Consider the following 23548-nt stretch of genomic DNA (forward strand, 5'->3'; position numbering starts at 1 on the left):
CTTCTATGGATTTCGAAAAGTACCCAAAATAGAAATATTGACCCTGGTCTTCTGAGGAGTGTCGCCCCGGTGGGGAAAATAATTTTAATACATTCTTTCTTTCTCTTTCATTTGACACCATTCGGGGATTATACCTTCTTGGCATATTAAGATATGAAAAGGACCCAAAACATGAATATTGACTCACGTCTAATGAGGTGGGTCACCCCCGGTGGGAAAATTATTTTTATTATATTCTTTTCTTTTTTCTCTTTCATTTGACACGAACTCGGGGGTCAAACCTTCTTCCCATTTTGAGATATGAAAAGGACCCATATGAATATTGATCCGGGTCTTATGATGAGTGGCATCCCCGGATGGGGGAATATTTTTATTATATTCTTTATTTCTTCCTCTTTCATTTGACACCACTCGGGGGTTCATACGTTCGTGGCATTTAAAAATATGTCCATTTCAGACCAAAAGGATAGTTAGCTAGTAACCTAATAACCTAGTAAACATACACTGATATACATGATATTTCATGGTTCAGCAAAAATGCACGCAACGATGCACGATAAGTTGACCTTACGACAACAATTAACAAATCAACAACATAGATTTGTGAACAAAATTCATCGTTGCCGTTTAGGGACAGTGCAGTAATTATGTGGGGCAAAGATTTTTGGCAGGCCAAAAAAAGGGGGGGCAAGCATTTTGGCAGGTCAATAGGAGGTGGGTCAAGCGATTTTTGGCAGGTTGAAAGAGGGGGCAAGCGATTTTTGGCACGTGATATATTGGGCACCGTTTCTATATTATGCCCTAAAAAGGTGTAGGAAAACGTTAGGAACACGTTCAAAATATGCAAAATTTCCTGCTCGCTGCGCTCGCATTAACATGTTATATTCGGGTTCTCCAAATCTTGCATGTGTAAAGGGTGGAGGGACCAAGATTTTTTGACACGTCAAGAGGGGGAGGTTTTTTGGCACGTTAAAAGGGGTGGGGGCAAAGATATTTTGGCACGGCCAAAGGGGGGCAAGCGATTTTGGCAAACCATTTTGAGAATTCACCCACCCGGGGGTCGGGGGTACACATAATTATTGCACATTCCCTTTAGCATGTTAAGTTTCATTGTTGTGGTTGAATATCCGATACGGCTTGCGGTACATTTTATTCATGTAAGCGTGGTATAGTATGACACTGTTGTTCATGTACCGTGATTATGAGTGATCTATACAAATCTATACAACTGGCGAAGCTGGCGAAGCGTGTACTTGGAAGACCTAGGTTGCTAACGTTTTAAGATGCCAAAACAAGGTAAATATTTGTTTAATTTAATTATAATAGGCATTAAATTATAATAGGCATTTTGTGTTCCTAGCATCCTCTTTTATAGCATTTCTCAGTAGATATCCACGAAAAAAGCTTATTCCGAAAATCTCAGTTGATTCCGATTTTGCGTTTGGGAGTTATGCATGATTATGTGTATTACACTGCTCCATAGACAGCTGTTGTAATTTCGTTCTGGTAAACCAGAATGAAATTCAAATTTCGCGATATCTTTGCTAAACGAATTAATCTGCAAGAAATTTTTGGTACATAAACATTATGTAGCCAGAGGTTTCCAGTGGTATATAAATCTCAAACTTTCTTTGAGAAATGTGGGGGGGGGGGGAGTGAGGCTGTGGATCACGAAAGGTCCTTTCAAGACACACTTGCTTATATTTAATACGATTCGACATTATTTGATGTCGAATATATTCTCGTGACGTCAAGAATTATTCTATGCCGAATAAAAAGTATATTATTTCGTTACTCTACGAGGTGTTGCTATTCATAGCCTAGTTGACCAATTTCTAAGAGTGGTGAATTTAATGAGTGTTCTTGAACACCTTCTTGCCTGTTTTATCTGTAGGGCTTACTTCAATTACTAATTTAAAAAAGCAAAATAACAAAAACAAAAAACAAAAATAATTTTGTATATATACGCTCGATGTGTAAAGAGAAAAGGAGATGGGGTGTAATAAATAGATCTATAGACATTAACTTAGTAATAAAATAATAACAAAAACAATCCCATAATTCAAGTATGTCTATCCCAAAACATACATAGTTATGATTGTACGTGTGTGTATGATTATTATACCATCAAAGGCTAATTACGATTATACATGTGCTATATAGGCCTACTACTATTATTATAATTATTTTAAAGCACTATAGTCTCAAAACGCCGTAGGCTACATAAACAATATACAAGAGCTGCATCGATACACGTTCAATCTTGTTGATCAATATTCAAAGACCCTAGATACAAGTATGACAAGAGTGGATACAAAATCTACCACTGAACGCGCACAATGGTAGATTTTGTATCCACTCCTGCATCTAGGGTCCCCAATATTAATCAATATTTTGATTGTGTATGGGCCGCATTACTATAGTAACGGCATCACACAACATTGCCAGCTGCATCGTTGTTTCATACCAACGGACTGCACTGCAGCATCTACAGGGTTTCCCAGAAAAAAAAAAAATTGTACATCATACACGCACATTTTAATTGATTTGGTCGACTGGTTACGTAGAAACAATCGATTACATAATACAGGGTGTCCCAGAATGATTTATACCGGGAAAGTTGTATTTTTTAGGTATGAAGGATATTACTATTGGTATTTGGTAGTATTGTTTTAAATTCTAGAATTTACATATATTTAGCTGTCTTAGGAATTTTAGGTATTAGAAATTGGACGTTTCTAATAGAAGTTACAGGATATTGCGTAGAAACTATTGAAAACCTGTAATATTACTAACCGTTCAGCACAAAGTAATTTTCAAAATGTTATGCAATATATTTGTTGTGTCCTGCTCTTGCTTCTACTAAATAGTCGATATCTATCGATTATTTATGATGTTACGAAGCAATCCTTGTATGGAATAAAGGATTTGTTACGCTTGTGTGACCTTAAACTATTCTTTCTTTGGCGACAGTTTTGAAGACAGTTATTGCAGTGTGTGAGTTTCATCATTTGAAATGCCGGCAGAGATGGATTTTTCATAAAAGTATAGAGAAGGTTTGTCCTCAGTGTCACAGCATGTATTTATATCCACAGTATATTGGCAAACCCATAGCTACGCAATGAGAAGATTAAAATTTACTGCCGATGATCCTTGAGGTAGTTATATCCTCTGTAATAATGACATTTTTGGGTAAAAATTGTGGTAAAAATCACATAAAAAGTACGTTTTCAACCTAAATATCTGAAGTCATATTGAAATGTTTCACTTAATCCCATATCAAGAATTATTCAGCGTTGTAAGCTCCACATTTGTGCCAAATTTGGTGCATTTCCTATCATGAAAGGAATGTAGGATTTCCGATAATTTATGCACTGTGCGGCTGGACGATGGCGATAAAGGATTCATGTGTTATGAAGCCTATTATTGCAATTTACTTTTATTATTAATTGTCAATATATTTATTAAACTATGTTTATCGCATTCAATGTTATCATTTTTATTATTATTATTATTATTATATATGACATGTATGATATTGATTGATGAATAAATTTGAACTTTGAACTTTGAATATTATACAACACTAGATTTAAAAAACCAAAATAAGGATGGAACAAAAAACAACAACAACCGACAATCAGAAACACACATTACACCACAGTTGGCACAAAACAAAACAATCAATGCAAGTGACAGGGAAACAGTTTTGAACAGTTTGCAGGGGTCAGCTCAAAGGTTATCTGGGGTCAAATCTTGGAATTTCGTTATCTGGACATCTGTAAGGGGTACGAGGCTCAAACGCTGACAACAAACCTTGTGACCAGGGGAATAATTTGGAACATTCTGCAGGGGTAAGGTCATCTGGGGTCAAATCTTAGAATTGCATTTTCTGGACATCTAAGGAGTACGGTGACAACAAACCTCATGCATGACCAGGGGAAATTTTTGGAACACTTACAGGGGTCAGATACCTCCAAAACACCAACACGCCCAGCTAGGTTTGTGGTCTATGACCACCATTTGCCACTACTTATAATACTCATTATGTTAATCTTTTAATTGCAGATATCTTCAAAAGCAATCAGAGCGGTTATGCCTTTTTTCGGTGAGTTAGATAATACGATTATAATATGCGATACAGATGAAAAACAGGGACGTCGTATCCTTTTGAAATACGTGATGCCCGAGGTTGGAAAGAACGTGCAAATATGGCGCACAAGACTTGCATTTACAATGTTTTTACCCTGGTCCACATTTTTTTAAATCTTTTTTTATCTAAATTTAAGTTGAGTCCGAGCCATGTCAGGATCAGCTTGAGTCCAATACGCGGTGCCAAATTCGAGTGTAACAGAACTATGACCCGAGCCCGGAAGTCGAGTTATGTTCAAAATTTAGTGAAGGTTTTGATTTAGTCATACAACCCACCCTAACACACCTTCACCACCTAAACCCACCCTGACACATCTTAACTGACATGACACCTCTCAACCCACTCAGACAATATCGATACACTTTGAAGAAGATTTTTAAGATTTTTAAGCATAAAAGTTGTTTAAACTACTTTCATGCTTATTAACTAATAACCGTAATCATTTGTATCAAAAGGTTCTAAGCCTCAACAAGAATGGTTGTTAGTAGACTCATAGTCCCCCTTGACCTCAATGCACTTTGTCAAATGGTGTTCCAGCATTCTGAAGCCCTCATGGAAGAAAGCTTCATTTTGAGCCTCCAAGTAGGACTCCACGGGCTCAATGACATCATTATCGGACTCAAAATGGCCATTGCATACTATGTGTATGCAAATTTGATATTTTGTCCGCACCATATAGTCGTGCGGAAGACTCTTTTTATGCTCATTCAGCTGTAAAGAAATGTCCTTGAGCACGAGAAATAGGGAAATAACAAAAAGTAAGCCCCAAAATTCCAGAGTAAAAGCTATCTTATTTGCATAAATAAAGTACCACTTTAACAGCCAACGCCCATTATATCAGTTAAGTTGATACCTGGTTTGTCATGCGTCCACGAATCTCGGATTTGAGTTTTGGAAACAGGTAGAAGTCAGATGGTGCCAGATCTGGTGAATAAGATGGGTGGGGCAACAATTCAAAGGCACACTTGCCCGCTTCAGCCACTGCAACTTGCGCTCTATAGGCAGGGGCATTGTCCTGCAGCAGAAGGACTCCAGTCCGCAACTTTCCTCTGCGTTTTTCTTTAATGGCTTCTTTTAGCCTGCAGTTCTGACTCGTAGGACCAGTGATGGTTTCACCTCTTTGAAGCTAGTCATTCTCGACATCCATCTTGCGGACAGCTTGCTCATAGTGCAGTTATGCTGCACAGCAAACAAGATTCGACCTTTGCCGTACTTAAACCTGGTTAACAGGACATTACCCCAGCAAAATCAATCGATAAAGTCTAGTTCATCCTCCACATTGAATGGTGGGCTGCACTTATGCCCAAATATGTCACTTGCCAATCAATAATCACCCAATTGAAATCCAAGTGTGCCTTTTGAATCGTGAAGACAGAGAATACCCCCGCCTGGTGCGGGAGGCCCTTCAAATCAGAAAACACACTCCAGCACTCAACCGTGATCAAGGACTTGAGCTCCCTTCATTATATAATGCCCTAATCCGATCAATAGAAAGGACATCAAAGGTCGAGAGCAGGACATTCAACTTCATCAGTTCATCATTGGAGTCCAATCTCAATATATGTTGTGTTGAATGACAGTTTAAATCTAACTTGCTTTACTATATAGTACTTTTTAATTGCAATGTAAATTTGGATATACTGCTATGCCTTCTATGTGAGGCTTAGAACCTTATGATACCCCCTCGTAACTCAAAATGAACGGATCCAATGAAAACATAACAATTTTGCTTGTGAAATTTTCACATAATATTGGTACCAAGGTCGTTACACTGTGGACAAGATTTGAACGTTGTATAGCTAATTTGCAGATAAATTAAAACAGAATGGTCCAATGAAAAAATCAAGATCATAACCAATGTTTTCTCGTAAGATTTGCCACATTTGCTACCAGGTCGATATATTGTGGACATTTGACCATTTGTAGGTACGAACGTGCTTGTCTTATCTTTCGCCCACAAATACGTTTTGCCCTCCAAATTTCTGTGAATTTGTTGGAAACATATCTGAAACTAAATGTGAAGTTTGGAGGTTTACAATTAAATAAAAAAAGCATTTTTGACCCTTGTTTCTCAGTGTACAGCTTTCGCCATTGTGAAAGTCTTTCCGTTTTAAACGGTTTTTTTTACCAAAACGGTTATTTCCTAGAGTTCCCTTTTGACAAAATCTCGCGATTTTTGTGACAAGATAACTGAAAAAGTATGCAAGAAAAAGGTAAACTTTTTGCACTATCGTTTAGGACACATCAGAGTCTATTAAAGGAAGCTTTTCTCATATTTTCTTCAAAATATGTTTGAAAACAACACCATACACCATTATGTGCATTTTTGCAGTATTTCGAAAAGTGTGACGAATTTCCAAAAAATAAAAAAACCTTCCCAAATTTCATATCTCTACTCTAGAAAACTGATAATTTTTACTCTGAACTGATTTTTGTATGCTGTCACAATAAAATGAAATGGGGTAAAAAGTGTTTTGTTGATATATTTTCACAAATTGACGTTACCGTAAGATCCCGCAACTCATTTCCAAATATGTATAGCTTTAAATACTTTAGACGTACACTTCAGAAAAATTAAGTGGGAAAAGGTCCATGTTCTATGAAAACAAACAAAAAATTCATATTATTTAAATTCAAAACTGTTCGTATATCCTTATTTTTTCAGGCTTCCTGCTATTGTTTTCCACGAAGGAACTTTCTTTGTATTTTGTGAGGGTCGGTATACTCGTAGCGACAGGAGTGTGATGGATATAGTGCTACGTAGAGGGACTCTTGAAGGATCAAACGTTACTTGGGGTGAGATCCAAGTCGTTGCCAGTCAGCAAAATGCAAGGTAAGGCGATGATCTTATTTAACGGTAATTCTCACATAGGTTGTGTCATGCTCTTTGCCAGTAGGGCGAATCATTTAACGGTAATTCTCACATAGGTTGTGTCCTGCTCTTTGCCTGTAGGGTGATTCATTTAACGGTAATTCTCACATAGGTTGTGTCCTGCTCTTTGCCTGTAGGGTGAATCATTTAACGGTACTTCTCACATAGGTTGTGTCCTGCTCTTTGCCTGTAGGGTGAATCGTTTTAACGATAATTCTCACATATGATATGTCCTGCTCTTTGCCCATAGGGTGAATCATTCAACGGTAATTCTCACATAGGTTGTGTCCTGCCCTTTGCCTGTAGGGTGAATCATTTAACGGTAATTCTCACATAGGTTGTGTCCTACTCTTTGCCTGTAGGGTGAATCATTTTAACTGTAATTCTCACGTACGTTGTGTCCTGTTCTTTGCCTGTAGGGTGATTCATTTAACGGTAATTCTCACATAGGTTGTGTCCTGCTCTTTGCCTGTAGGGTGAATCATTTAATAGTAATTCTCACATAGGTTGTGTCCTGCACTTTGCCTGTAGGGCGAATCATTTAACGATAATTCTCACATATGATGTGTCCTGCTCTTTGCCTGTAGGGCGAATCATTTAACGGAAATTATCGTTGTGATATGCCCTCAGTAATTTAATTTAATTATTCCTTAGCAATTTGCAAAATTGCTAAGGTCTGTTTCTGTCAAGTTCTTTGTTTCTTTCTTTCTTTCTTTCTTTCTTTCTTTCTGTCAATCTTATAATGAGCCACCGTAGCCATATGCTTTGAGCCATGTTGACCATAGTTGGTCATTAGGACCATTGGGTGGGGGACAAATGAAACATGGTCAACTTCAGGTCAAAGGTCATCCACTTCCGGTCAATGGCCAAAAACGTGATTTCACTAAAATGCTACTTCTTCCACAAATTATACAGCACGATGATGGCACTTGGGTACATGCATCAGCTATACCCAGTGTCTAAAAGTTATTGTCCAGAATTGGGGTCAAAGGTCATTAAGCGGATACTTCCGGTATATGACCAAATACCATAAAATGCTGCTGCTGTCGCAAATATATATGGTACAACAATGTTACTTGGTCATCAGGACCAATAGCTGGTGGCACAAATGTCACGTGACCAACTCAAGGTCAAAGGTTATGGAAAGGTCATTATGGCCGAAAATGTTATTTCCTGTTATTACTAAAACTGCTACTCCTTACACGAATTACACAGCAAGATGATGTCACTTGACACATGCATTAGCCTTGAGGTCAACCGTCAAAGGTCATACGAAGGTCATTATGGCTGATGTGATTTTCTGTTTTGTTACTAAAAATGCTAAGTCATTCCACAAATTATAATATAGTATGATAACATTACACATTGTATTCATCCATTGGGGTCAAAGGTCATTGGGGTCAAAGGTCATGCAGATATTACTTCCGGTATGTAGAAAATACCTTAGAAAGTCGCACTCTAATAGCGCATGACCAAAGTTGCACAGAAATATTTACATGAATATTGAATAATTTTGGTTAACAAAATGATTTCACAACTATGGAAAATAATTATGTAATATAATTAATAATTATAAGGCCAAATAAAAAAATAAACATGTTTCATGTACCCTCCCACTTCCTTTTTTGAGGTTTCTTCAATCGTATATTTATTCAGTTATAACTTTAAAAAAGATATATCTAGGAAGCAGAAATATTTCTATAGCCTTGCTAATATACAAGAAACACTTTTGGAAGGTTTTATGAAAATTAGAGGTGCCGGCCTATATCCTCAGAACAAAAATAAAAAGAGGCCTCCTCCTTTTTCCAGGCATTATTGTGTACGCTAAAACAGCTCAAATTATGGGTATTCACACCGATTTTGCCATGAAAATATAAAATAAAAAGCCCCCTCTTCCTCCTTTTTTTACAAAACCTGTTTTTATTTTACTTGGCCTAATTATATGATACTACAAACTTCTGTTGTAGTTATACATGTATATTCAATGAATTACACCAAACTGCTGGACCTTTTGAACTCACATATGCTATAGGTGAGCTAACAAATTAACCTTGCTCCCATTGTCCCTATGGTCAATTTCAAATTACAGTGCATTTCAAAAAGACCTCTCAGTAAAATCAGCATATTATACTACTGCTGGCTGTTTATGCCTTAATACATCCATGCATGCTAGATAGCTAGCTGGGCTAATTAGCCATAGGCCTAGTTAATTAGCTATTGCTAAGGTCGCGTATATGTGTATGCGCAATTAGCTCTAGTTTAACTTTGTTTACAAGCTGAAAGTATGTCATGAGAAGTGTGAGACAAGGGGAAACACCTTGGAAGTAATCATGAGTTTGAGTGTTACGACATGTTTTAGGGAAAAACCTTAAATGCTGTAAACAAATTGAATCAGAGTTATTAATATCATAGAGGATTTTCCATATTGCGCAATGTTCAGTGCATAGTTGCACCATTATAGGGGAATCCCTGATAACAGATTGTGAAATGGACATGATTTTGGAAAATCCCCAGGAAGTAAATGTGACAGAATGGTCTATTAATAGATTGTGTGTATAAAAGGTGAAGGTTTGGAGTTTGGTGTTACAGAATGTCATGAATGATTGTAAAACTCCACGTGTGTGTTGGACTTCGTGCTTCAAAAAAGAAGTACATTTTAACCAGTTTACATAGCCAATAATTGAGCTATTTTAATACAGCAACAAAGGAGATTGATGAGTACGGGAATGTGTTCCCCCTTATCAAAGGATTAAATTTCTTCTGTCGACTTGCTGGGGTCTGGTATTTTAAAACAACACATCTGTCAAATACAGCGGAACAGTGTTAAAGAAGAATGTTTTCTGGAGAAAGAGTGATTGGTGAAAGAAACCGATTTTGGAGAAAGCAGCGCAAGGAGATATATTTTTGGAGAAAGCAGCGCAAGAAGATAAGTGATTGGAGAAAGCAGCATCATTTTCGTGCGAGGATTTTATTCGTATATATATTTTTATTTATATGCAAATGTACAGTGGACTTTGCTGATTTTCGCAGGACAAGTGAATGAGGATATTTACATCAGCCGTCCAGAACATTGAAAGAACTCTGTTATCTTCAAGAAGAAGAATGCTGGCTAAGTACTAATTAGTTAAAAGAGTGATTATTATTATTTGATTATTTTTGTACGTTGTATGTGCATTTGTTGTCATATATTGTACCAATCATATTTTGCTTTCAATTAAAGACTTAGATTTTGTTAGCTTAGTCAAACAGTGTATTTGTGTTGTGCATTCGTGTGAGTTCGGGTAAAAAGTAATTTTGGCCTTGAGTCAAGTACGACTCGTAACATCATGCAAATTTTATGTTAAAGACGGTTGAATTTGACCCCCTCCCCCTCCCGTCATCATTTGGACGTCTCCCAGAGGCTGGGGTATCACCTTTACACAAAGCTGAAATGATGCTCTATCGCATCGAATTTTGCACATTAAATATGCCTATTGAACCCAACTATAAAATCGGGTGTAAAATTGCCTTTTCACTTACATTCTGCTGCCCGTCCCTATAAAAATATATCGCATTTCATATAATTTAACCTAAAATCAGCTTAGTTTCTAAGAACATTTGCCAAATCTATTCATATTTTACGACTTTTTGTGCTGACCAATTCAGTATTTTGATTTCGAGTTTTTGCCTTGTGATATCCATGCGCGTATTATTTTTGAAGGTGGATGTATGGATGGAGGTATGTATGCATTTATGAAAGCTCCTGAAAGTTATAAACTCAACAGAAATGATTAAAAGGATTATTTATTATTATTTATTATCTTTACCCAGGGTATGCCCGAATCAGCTTAAAGCTGTTCTAACCGGGGCCCTGCAATATACAATTAAGTTACAACAATATTAAAAGACACTCATATAAAATATAGAAATTATACATAAAAACACATTTAGATGTACAAACAATTATGGCACGTAATTTCATATAATCATAGGTATATACAACTTTTAAAAACATCAAATCATGCGAATATGCAATCTACTTCAGATGGCTACTTTTATACATTGTCTTAAACGACTGAACATTAACAGCATTTCTAGTAGGCGGGTCAATATTATTCCACAACTTAACGCCACTATAGCTGAACGAAAATTTAAAAGACTCAATGTCAGTACCATGAACAATGGGTGGAAGAGCTAGCAAATCAGCTGCAGCTTGCCTCGTAACACGATCGTGATTGTCACGCACATAATTGAACATATTATTTAAATACTGTGGAGCAAGACCATTAAGACATTTATAAATCATTAGAGCTTTGAAATAATCATTACGATCTGATAGCCGTGACCACCTTAGCTCTTGAAACATATAATTAGATGGAGTGTAGTAATTAACACCTAAGATCACACGCGCACATCGCTTTTGTATTACATCAAGCCTATGACAATCTTCTTTAAAACGACCATACCATGCTAAGCTACAATAATCAAAGTGAGGTTGAACCATACTTTTATAAAGAACATTTAAAGTATCAACATTAAGATATGGCTTAACACGACGTAACAAAGCAAGTTTACAAAAAACATTTCGAACAACATTATTAACTTGCTTATGCCATTATAATTGATTATCAATTACAACACCCAAGCATTTAAAATTATCAACACATTCAAGATCATTACCATCAATTCTGACAGAAAAATCATTTGCATGCACATTATTAAGTCTAGCACTAGTACCAACTAGCATGATTTTTGTTTTATCAGAGTTAAGGAACATCTTATTCGTACGCATCCAAATCATAAGCTTTTCAAGATCACACCTTAATTTACTTGCAATATCACGAGCATCATCCCCACTAACAGACAGTGTGGTATCATCAGCATACATTGAAATATAACCATGCTCAATTACTTTACACATGCTATTAATAAAATGATGAATAATAGTGGCCCAAGTATGCTACCTTGAGGAACACCTGAATTTACAGGAAGTTCATTTGATAAAGCTCCTTAAAAGACACTCGTTGTGTTCTATCATGTAAATAAGAACGAAACCATTTAACTGTGTGGTCAGTTGCGCCCATTTCATGTAATTTATTCAACAACATATCATGATTGACTGTATCAAACGCCTTACGCAAATCAACAAAGGCTACGCCAGTCATTTTACCTGAAATCATATTGCTCAACCAGTAATCTGTCATTTCAGTTAGCGCCGTCTCTGTTGAATGTAATGGACGAAAACCTGACTGATGTTGGTTAATCAAATTGTGGTTACTGAGAAATGTGTAAACATGTTTATGAACAGCCTTTTCGATGATCTTACTTACACAGGAAAGAATGGAAATTGGCCTATAATTATTAGTGCTGTTTAGATCGCCACCTTTGTGAAAGGGAACAACTCTAGCTACTTTCCATACGTTTGGAAAAACACCTGTATACAAAGACATATTCATAATATATGTTAAACTATCAACAATGACAGGTCTAGCAATTTTGAGGATCTTACATACATACATACATACATACATAAAGGTATTTATATAGCGCCTTTAAAATTTATCAAGGCGCTGAACAAGGAGAGAAAGGATGGGGAAAAAAGAAACATCTTACAACTTATATCATCAAGCCCAGTAGCTTTCGCTGGACTCATGTTAAGAATTTCATTATTTACAAAATCATGCGAAATACAAGGTAAATTCAATTGTGGCTTCACATCGATACCATGGGTGATAACATTAGGAATACAGTCATTACTCTCATCAACACACTCAATTAATTTGTTTGCAACATTAGCAAAATACTCGTTGAAACCATTTGAAATGTCATTATCACTTGTAAAAACATTATCATTAACAACAATAGACGAAGGGTTTGTGGATGGTTTAGATGGAAGAATATTTTTCAACGTTTTCCACAGCTTACCAGAATCACCCATACATTGTTGCACAGTATTAGTAAAATAACACTTCTTAGACTCACGGATCATTGCAGTCACCTTATTACGATATGACTTAAACGCCTCCCAGTCAGAAGTTGCTTTAGATCGAATAGCTTTACGATGTAAATAATCACGTTTTGACATGTGCTTTATGATGTTGCTATTAAGCCATGGGGAGGGAGAAGCTTTAACACGCTTGCATCTTTTAGGAATATACTTATTTACAACATTATTAAACATTTTCTGCCACATATACAATGCATCATTAACATTTTCACAACTTTTTATATCATTCCACGGAACATTTAAAAGCTCATCAAGAAAACACTTTTCATCAAAATTCTTATAAGACCGGTACTCAATAGTTTTATGCATACCTTTAATCGGTTTACTCTTTCTTACTGCATATATCATAAAATGGTCACTAATGGATGTTTGAATAACTCCACTGTCCACGAACAAATCAGGTTGAGAGGTGAAAAACAGATCAATTATTGTTGCACTATGATCAGTAACTCTTGTTGGTAAATCGATCAATTGATGTAATTGATGCATATCACATACGAATTTCAAATTATCAGCTTCTTTAGAATATACATTATTAGTAAAATCACAATTAAAATCACCTAGGAGAACAATTTCATTGTCTCCGAACAGAAGCATTTGACAACATAACAGATAATTTATTGGAAAATTCATATTCTTTTCCATTGGGATTGTAAACAGCGCACACAAATATGGGACGCCTATTTGGTGGTGTCAATTCAACCCAAATACATTCAACACATTTATCAATACACAAATCATCTCTCCTTTTGAAATTAAAAACATCTTTCATGTACAAAGCGACCCCTCCACCATCTCTTTTCCTGTCGCGCCTTAACAAATTATAACCAGGTACATGGAGTTCGCTATCACTTATGGTAGCGAAATTCGAAATTCATCAATCTTGCCAATCAGGCTTCTGACATTTATGACCAAATTTGATACCTTTAGTAAAAGCTGAGATGAAAACAAAAACTCTTTAAAATCGGGTGGTTTGTTCTTTTCAGTTTACATAATCCTGTGCCAATCGTTGACCAAGAAACGAACACCGTGTTTGTTTTATACCAAGCAGATGGAACAAAAATATATTCGACAAAGGTAAGGTCAAGTGTGCACCTCCAGAGTGGATTTTCTAAAGTTTAAAAGTAAGGCCCATTCAGTGATCCCAGCGAAAGTGTAAAAATACTCACAGTTGCTTGATGTGGACATTTATTAATTTTGCTAACAAAAAAAAAACCAATATATATATTCAATTCTAGACCCGGACAATACCAACAGCTATCACACTAATCATGAATGTGTAAGCGCTCGTTAAGCAAAGTCATTTGTGCATTAAATTTACACCTGGTATTTAAATAAATAAATTATTGACAGGCATAAAAAACAGTCTTCACCAAGATTTCTGATAAAATGTATTGTAACTTTGGATTTCTTACTTTTAGAGTACCGATCTCGGGCAAACGTGGACTTCTCCTGTGAACGTAACAGACCAAATCACTGCAGACTCTGGCAGCAATGCCGTAGAAAACTTCTTTACAGGTAAACCCTGACCTTCGGGTTTTTTGTTTTTGATTTTTTAGCTACTAGTTATCTGATTCAGATTCAGATTAAATTTATTTATTTCAATTCGTGGCCCGTAGGCCAAATTACATGAAATATTACATTTGTATTGATTACATTACAAGACATTAAAACGTATAAAATATACATAAAATCAAAATAAAGCTGCTAAAAGAAATTAATTGCACTTGCTGAGGCAAAATCCCACACGCATACTCTCTAAATGTAAATGAGTGAAATTTTCACTTCCTGTCAAGAGTGAACTGATTTTCACTCATATCGAGTAAAATTGGCCCCTATTCGAGTGACAAGAGAGTAATATAATTTAATCTAAAAAGATTGATTAGTTTTCACTCAATTAAGAGTGAATTACCACTTTTTTGGAGTGAGAGTTATTTCATTTCCACTCTTTTGAGAGTGGGTTTCAGTCTTTTTAAGAGTGAGAAAGCACTCTATTGAGAGTGAAATATTTTCACTCCTTACAAAGAGTGAATTTCACTCTTCAAGGACTGGTCCCTAGAGTCACTCTTTGTAAAAGAGTGAATTTTCACTCTTTACATTAAGAGAGTACTCACCCAGCGCACCTACATCATCTACACACACACCTCAAATCAGCTCTCCACAAACACCCCCAGTACACGCCCATGCAACAAGAGGACCGAACACACAGACACACTTTATATTCAAAAGTTTTGTTCTGATATTTTTTCTTCTTTCATTCTGCCTGTTATTAGGCCCAGGACATGGAACCCAATTGCAATCAGGAAGACTTGTATTACAAGGCTACATGCATACAGGCTACTCGAACCCGTCCGGTCCTCTTAGTAAGTCTCACATTTGATACAATCTGTTCTACAGTGTTCCAATCAGTGGCGTAACTAGGGGGTGGACAAGGTACCGTGAATTCAAACTTCACGATATTTTTGCTGAACGAATCAACCTGCAGGATGTTTTTGTACATTAATATATGTAGCCAGAGGTTTCCAGTGGTATAAATATCTCAACTTTTTTGCAGAAAAGTGGAGGGGGGGCACCGATAGTGCTATAGGACCAAATTTGATGTGGTGCCTTACTTTGTTCGTCATGCCCCCTTTTCTGTAAGGCCACAAAAAATTGCTTAACTTTGGGCTCTCTTACTGTTCATTTGCTACGTTATTCCATTTTTATGTAAGATTAGTAAGTTTAAGGAATTGCATATTCATTCGTATAATTATCGGATACCGAATAAAATAACGAATAAAATTAACATATCAATTTACAAGGGGAAGACGAGGTTTAAATATTGACCAAAATGCACTATGTGATACTTTATATCAACAATTTTAAGGGGAAGGTTTTTATTTCAAATTCTAATGGTGACCCGCAGGTCAAATTGCTAGAATTGTACATTAAACACACCTAAACAGACACAATGCAATTTGCAGGCAGCAGCTTAATCAGTGCCAATATTGCAACATTGAAACAAACAACTATACAAACATCCAATCCAACCCCACCCCATCCCCACCCCACCCACCCCATCCCATCCCCACCCCATCCCATCCCCCAGTAGGCAATTAGGATAAAGTGCCTTGCCCAAGGATACAACACGTTGGCACGAGCGGAGCTCGAACTCGCAACCTATGAATTATGAATCGGGCGCCTTATCCACTCGGCCACACGTGCTCCACAAGAAAAGTTTTTCTGTTTATACATGTACATGGGAAAATCTACTTTAAACTTATTAATTACGAGGGTCGGTCATGAAAGTTGACCTTGACCCTTTAATAGAAGTTCTTGATGATCACATGAAGAATATACATTTGACTTTCAAACCACATATGTATAAATTATACCATATACTTGATTACGTAACAGTATTAGCATAAAGTCATAGTCAATAGACTAGAAACACTGCCAAATCGCGCAAAAAGGCGGTAATTTTAAATTACAGCGAAGGCACATGTTTATTACATTCGAGAACAGCAAAACTACTTGTTGCAACTAGTTTTGGGCAGGAGTAAACACTAGGTCATGAGTCTGCGTTTGGAATAATATGAGATTTGTCATTATACTTGTTGGAAATGGGACGTCTTTGAACTTCATCAAGTTTAGGACTTGAAGAGAAGCAACATTATTCTGCAAAAATGTCGAAAATGATAAAGCAGCTAATACAAATGACATTAATTATCTCCAAAACGAAACAGAGGAAAATATAATGACTGGTCTCGTCGGAGAGCTGGTGACAATGTTAACTGATGCAACAATATGCGCATGCGTAGGTGGGATGATCGATAAAACACGCTGGAAATGTATGAAAATTGTCAAATTTCATGTAAATAGGGCTCAAAATGTTACAACGATGATTCCTCTCTTTCTACCACTATTTTTGTATAAATGTAACAATAGTAGAATAACAATTATATTTTAATCAAGGTTTCAACTGGCAAAAAAGAATCCACGTTTGCTATTGTTGGCAATATCAAAATGTTTAGAGAAAGAAAGGCCTTGTTTTTGTCAAAATAACACATATTTGACTACACATCATAAACAAACAAAAATTTTAACAGCTCAACAAAGGTGGTCTTATGAGCTGGAAGTTTTTGTTGTACCACTATTCCAAAAGGCAGCAATGTCCATGCTCCATGCTTCAATTCCTGCATCTTATATCCCTTAATCGACTCATTTTGAGCTAGTGACTGTAGACTATTGTTTATGCAAATGCTGTGACGTAATCAAGTGTACGATATCATTCTTACATGTGTTGTTTGAAAGACAAAGGTAGAATGTTCATGTGATCATAGAGAAATGCCTTGAAAATAATCCATGGGGGTCACAAGACAACTTTCATTACTTACTGACCGCTCCTCGAATAATTATCATTAGTCATTTTGAATAATATTGTGATTGTGAATATGTTAAAACATTGTATTTCAAACAAATGTTATGACGTTTCAGCTTCCAATGCTGGTGTATTGCTGAGTGATGACCATGGCGACAAATGGTATGTGGGTGGGCTTGTGCCAAAAACGACACCAGGGGGAACAGGAGTCTACACCGATGAGACTTCGGTATGTTTGTATACCGTATTATTTGTATTTTTGTTTTGTGTCGAAGAATCTCTAACTTGAAGTAAACGCAGCAAGACTTAAACGAGCATAATAAAACATCGACCAGTGGCATAATCGGGGGGTGGTGGGTGGGGTGGGGCGACTAGAAGGAAGTAGAGAGTTACAGTGCTCTAAAGCTCCACCATCCACCCCAGTCATGACGGCCCGTCGGTGCATCATAGGTCGTCGGTACGCGTCGCACAGTGATCCAGGGCAAAGTCGAGGTGTGCCAAAAGTCCAACTTGTTGAATGTGGTTTTTTTTGACAGCTGACTTTATTCAAAGTTTCTTAATACATATTACTGCCATGCCACTTACTCAGTGACCTTAATGTGCATTGTCCTGTATTTTATTTATTAGTGTTAATAACAAGCATTATAATAGAATTTATACGAGGATTGAAAAACAAGCAAATGAATTTACTGTGAGAAAAATACACCGGGCTGAAAAAGATATCATAATATTAATAGTAGGGATAACCATCAAAATTTCATGTTGCCCCTATTGCTACAAAAGATTGTTTTCTGGATAGAACTCATCAACAGAAGTATTTTGGTGGTTAAATGGTCAAAATCGGTCAAAAACTTTTCGAATTATGAATTTTCAAGTTTCCCATTCTGACCGGTCATTGGAACAAAATAAAATGACATGGTCCAAAAATAGCAATTGGGAGCAAAATTGGCATAAGCATATATTTACCTTTATATATTTCTTTATTTTAACATATATGCAAACATGAAACAAGCATATTGTGAAAGTATCAAAGGGTTTCTTATGAAATGGCACTTTACTAGTCAATGGCATAAATTATTTTTTCAAACCGAGGCATTGAAATCATGCATTTTGAGAACATTTGCCAAAAATCATCCAAGATGGCCGATATGGCACAAAATCAAAATTGCACTAAGTCCAGGTGAACTTTTTTTTTCACAACCAAAAATGTCAATGTTATTGGGTTTAATATGACCAATTAGTAGGTGTATGCAAACAAAATCTTAAGTGTCATTGAAGGTCATTGACTCATTCACAACAATAGAGGTTATCTACTTCACTCATCATGCTCATGTGTGACTTCTAACAAAAGGTGCTGGTTCCCGTAGTATTCTTCATTCAAACCAATTCAATGCATGACCTCGAGTCACCTGCATGACTTTCGCGGGCTATTTTGAAACAGTTATGGTTGCACATTCATGTACTTCTTTTGAAAGTTCTAAACAAGGTATAGCCAGCAGCAAGTTGTAGATGGTATAGGCCTAAATATAAGAAAACGTTTAGGGTTGAAATCAGGTGAAAAATACATCGAATGAGCACGAAACTTCACATTTATGTTCAGAAAGGTGTCTTCTTAGCATGATTCGAAAGGAGTATGGAAATTCCAAAGGGAAGCTGGTGATTTAATTTGTAACTCGAGATCTACTTGTTCAATTTTTTTCCTTTTTACAGAGGGTATGATAGAGGTATTACTGGCAACTCTGCCAAATTACAGCTCAGTAGGCCACGTTTTTTACCTGAAATTATTGACATGAATATTTTGTGCCATTCTTGAGCAGTGCTGAACTTAGCCACTGGCAATTAAACGCACTGTGGCGATGGAACAATTTTGACTCGCACTTACAGGAAAATGAAATAAGTTGTGTTGCTGTAATTTGCAAGATAGTTACAAGATATAATTGGTATTCACTTCCCCAATTTGTACAGAAAAATATTGAAAAATAAAAGAATGAGATCAATTTAGAAATGTCTGTGCAAGCAGTGCACAGTTGAGCTCCCTGCATGTCTATGGGAGCGTTCTAATCATGTTGATGGTTCATTGGTCATCCCTATTAATAGTTGCCAGGATTGCCACTTCTTAATAAATTTGTGTAACTGTAAGCTACATATTGCTTGGTATTTGGAAACACTCCCTTTATATATAAGTTTAATCGTTTTTCTGTCATCTTTGTCAACAAATGAAGTTTTGCAATAGTCAAAATCAGTGTTAGAATAAAATTATATATATTATCCGTGGTCATTGTACACAATTTACGCAGAAAACGATCCGTGTCTTCCATTTTTGGAGCTATTTTGCTAGAACGCGTTTGCCGAACAAAAGAGGTCACGAAGTTGCCGTCGTACAGCGAGTAAGGTACTCTATCTCCTCTTCACCCAGGCGTTTAAATGGGTACCGGCATTCTTAAATGCTGGGACGGTAAAAGACTCGACGTGAAGGAAGTGTGGCGATCCCCCACAGCCACACTCTGGCCTAATCGCTAACAAAAGAGAGATAATGCAGGTTCGACTCCTTTACCTATTTTTATTAGAATTGCCTATATGTCCTGCATACTTTTGTCGATTGGCTCCAAACAAGGATTTAAACAGGTGTCCTTCACCGTAATCATGGCGCAGTGCAGTCCATTCAATCCAATGTTGTCATCAAGGGCATCAACAAACTGTCGCGGTAGATCAATCATGCTTTTGTTGAATGCATTTGAGTTCGCCATATTTACGGTATGATACGTCATATGCACAACCTTTATAGAGACTATAGTAAAACCTTCAACGTTGTCCCTATGAACTCTCACTCTCCTGAAATTGCGCATTATTGTTCAGACTTAATGAACCTACAGTCGTCACCTCATTGAACCATGACGTCACTCCACATTCGAATTCGATGGATCAACTCACCTGTCACCTAAAATTTCTCCTTTTCAGGTGGCACTTCTTGCAGACGACTCCATATGCCTCAACTCTCGGACATTAGGGAAATGTCAACCAAGAGCACAATCTTTCAGCCAGGATGGTGGGAAAACGTTTGGTCCTCTTCAAATGGTGCCGAATTTAATTGAACCGACCAACGGTTGTGGAGTGGCGGCTGGGTGTGAAGTAAGGCATAGTTTGTAAGATGTCATTTATCAAAACCTCAAGTTTATTGCCACTTTTTTGGATGAATAAAAGTACTGTTTAAAGAAGATCCTCATTATATCAACTTCGCTTTATTTTGTCCTCGCTTTAACAAAAGAAACGAAACCAAGTTATTTTGTGACTCTCGGCAGCTGGCGGAGCATTTATAGACCGGTTCGTTTCATGGTCAGAATTCATTCGGCCATTACTGGGTCCCCGCGGCACCAAACTGGAACATTGTGACTGCCCAATTGGGTGGATTAAAGCTGCGTAAAAATCGATGTTATATTGCATTGTGATGAAAACTTTTATCATTCTATAAAATCCCCGCCAAAGCCGCATCATTTCACATTTTAGGTGTGGTGAACTCGACGAGGACCCGGCTATGGCTGTCATTGAGGTGTAGGAATGCAAGAAATTGGATCCGGCTATACAGTAATTACTTACCTATGTAGACGATGTGTGATGCTAGGCGTCCTGGGTGAGATTGACAGCTCGCAATACGCATTTAGTCAGGGATAATTGAAGAGTCGGGATAGGCAACTGAAAATACGTCACAATCCAAATGATGTACCTAGGTCTAGACAGTAGGCGGTCATTAGCGACCATTTTGTTTCCTACATGATGTTATTCACGTGTCGATATACTTTAGTACAAAACTATATAAGTTAACAGGTTTACAATTTTTAAATTATATTTTGAGTATACAAGATATATTCTGTGTAGTCATGGTAGTAAATCGATCAAATGACGGTGATTGTTCAGGTATTATATGCTTGAATTTTAATCAAGCGTATAAAAACTTTCTGACCAGCACGTATCATAGATCAATTCCTGGATTCGGCAATAGCTATTAGCATGTGACCCATTGTTATGTAAATAGCGTATTGTTATTTAAATTTGCGCCATGACTTATAGCGGACGGTTGGCATGTTATGCAGACGTAGTTTGCAGGCATATCAAATTGCTGAATTATCACCTTAGGTATTTAGCTGGTGTAATTCGTATGTCGTTTAAGGTAAATCCCGCCCTGGTCAAAGGGGGCCCTTACTGCTCCTTGTCCATGGGCCCAGAATGCTCTTGCTACGCACCTGGGTCATTGGGTAGCCGTACCTAAATAAGGGGGTCATCGGGTATGACTTTAAAAAAGTGCCCCTCCGTACGGATTACAAATTGACAAGATTATTTATTCAATGAAGCCCAATTCAAAGCTTATTTTCAACAAAGTCCTTTTATGTGTTATGCCTGTTTAAAAATCTATGTTGTGTTTATCTATATATTTGCAGGGGTCCGTTTTAGGGTTCCCATCTCCGGACGGAAGCTCTGAAAGATGGGCGTTATTTTCGAATCCAGCCAGTAAAGTGTTTCGCTTCCGAATGTCTATTCGACTCAGTAGAGATGGCTGCAAAACCTGGAGTAACGCATGGAAAATAAGATGTTGTGCCAGCGGATACTCAGACCTGACGCAGTACTCAGCTAACGAAGTGTCGAACCCAAATTTTGCCATCGTCTACGAAAATGGGGTTTTCGACAGCATCGGAAAAATAACGTTTCAAACGTTTAATTTGAGCAATGTCACCCAAGGCATATCATGTTGCTCTTGTTGCTGCTGCACTTGTTGCTAATAGGTGAACCATAAGAAATATAAAAGGGTGGATAAGGCGCCCGACTCATAATCCGTAGGTTGCGAGTTCGAGCCCGCTCATGCCAACGTGTTGTGTCCTTGGGCAAGGCATTTTATCCTCATTGCCTACGGGGATGGGGTGGGGTTGGATGTTTGTATAGTTGTTTGTTTCAATGTTGCAATATTGGCGCTGATTAAGCTGCTGCCTGCAAAATTGTATTGTGTCTGTTAAAGTGTGTTTAATGTAAACTCTAGCAATTTGACCCGCGGGTCACCATTAGAGTTTGACATAAAACCTTTTTCCTCTCTAAGGCCCTGTATCCATAGGCTGTTCCCTTGTGGCGTGTGCCCTTGTTCCGTGTTCACTTGTTCCCATGTGACCTGCCACACGGACCCCGGACAACCTATGGATACGGCCACTAAGCAAAACAAAGGTTCGTTGTCTGTGTGGCAGGTCACATGGGAACAAGTGAACACGGAACAAGGGCACACGCCACAAGGGAACAGCCTATGGATACAGGGCCTAATAGTCCAATATCAATCGTGGAAATCATGTTAAATTTGCTGTATTTGGCAGAGATATAGTGTTACAGAATTCAAAATAGCTACACCATGCACCCCCATTTATTAAGGTTTAATTATATATATTCATATCTATACACTATACAGACTTCGTTTGAAAGGGAAATTAAAGCTGGCATCAGCTGACAAGAGGTCTTGCATATACTTGGTGTTAATTAAATCTGTTTAAAGGAGTTAGTGCAAGAAAGTCGTGACATTTTGGCCATTTTACAGAAGAAGCGCTTTTGGGTTTTACTTCGTCTTTATTTTTCGGATTAAGGGGGTACTACACCCCTGTGGTAAATTTGTGACTATTTTTGCATTTTTCTCAAAAAATAATAAAACACTGGTAACAAAAGTTATGTATATTATTGGGGCAAGGAATCCAATTACTACAATGAAATTTCAGTGACTCAAGACAAGCGGTTCAGTATATATGATAGGAAATGAGGTACATCGTAGCGGTACCTTATTTCTTATCATAAATAACGAACCGCTTGTCTTGGGTCACTGAAATTCCAGTGTAGTAATTGGATTTCTTGCCCTATAATATACATAACTGTTATTACCACTGTGTTATTAGTTTTTGAGAAAAATGCAAAAATAGTCACAAATTTATCGAGGGGTGTAGTACCCCCTTAAGGGAAACTGACAGAACACAATGTAAAAATAAAGCAGTTTCCATGACAACGGCAAATTTAGACCAATTTTCCAGCAAAATTGAGCAATTTTCTAAGTAAAAGTAACAACAAATGGGTGTAAATGGCCGTCGCCATGGAAACTGCATTCTCTTTGAATTCTTATAACTTCAAATTAAAGAAGCCTTGTATATCAATAATCAGAAT

At 37.1% G+C, this 23548-nt stretch overlaps 1 protein-coding gene across 3 annotated transcripts; it reads left to right on the forward strand.

The window, feature by feature from the left end:
- Positions 1-1195: 1195 nt before the first annotated feature.
- Positions 1196-23169, forward strand: LOC140157224 (sialidase-4-like). 3 transcript variants are annotated; one of them, XM_072180342.1, is made up of 9 exons: positions 1196-1296; positions 4069-4108; positions 6819-6986; positions 13998-14088; positions 14433-14529; positions 15285-15374; positions 17488-17600; positions 20330-20500; positions 21805-23162. In XM_072180342.1, the coding sequence occupies exons 1-9, from the start codon at positions 1284-1286 to the stop codon at positions 22141-22143; spliced, it is 1122 nt and encodes a 373-aa protein (XP_072036443.1). In that variant the 5' UTR covers positions 1196-1283; the 3' UTR covers positions 22144-23162. The 3 variants fall into 3 exon arrangements, with proteins under 3 accessions (XP_072036443.1, XP_072036445.1, XP_072036446.1); XM_072180344.1 differs by lacking the exon at positions 15285-15374 and having other exon boundaries at positions 21805-23169; XM_072180345.1 differs by lacking the exons at positions 1196-1296; positions 4069-4108; positions 6819-6986 and adding an exon at positions 10013-10138 and having other exon boundaries at positions 21805-23167.
- The last annotated feature ends 379 nt before the right edge of the window (positions 23170-23548 follow it).

This window comes from Amphiura filiformis, chromosome 7 (assembly GCF_039555335.1).
Source record: "Amphiura filiformis chromosome 7, Afil_fr2py, whole genome shotgun sequence".
Taxonomy (NCBI): domain Eukaryota; kingdom Metazoa; phylum Echinodermata; class Ophiuroidea; order Amphilepidida; family Amphiuridae; genus Amphiura; species Amphiura filiformis.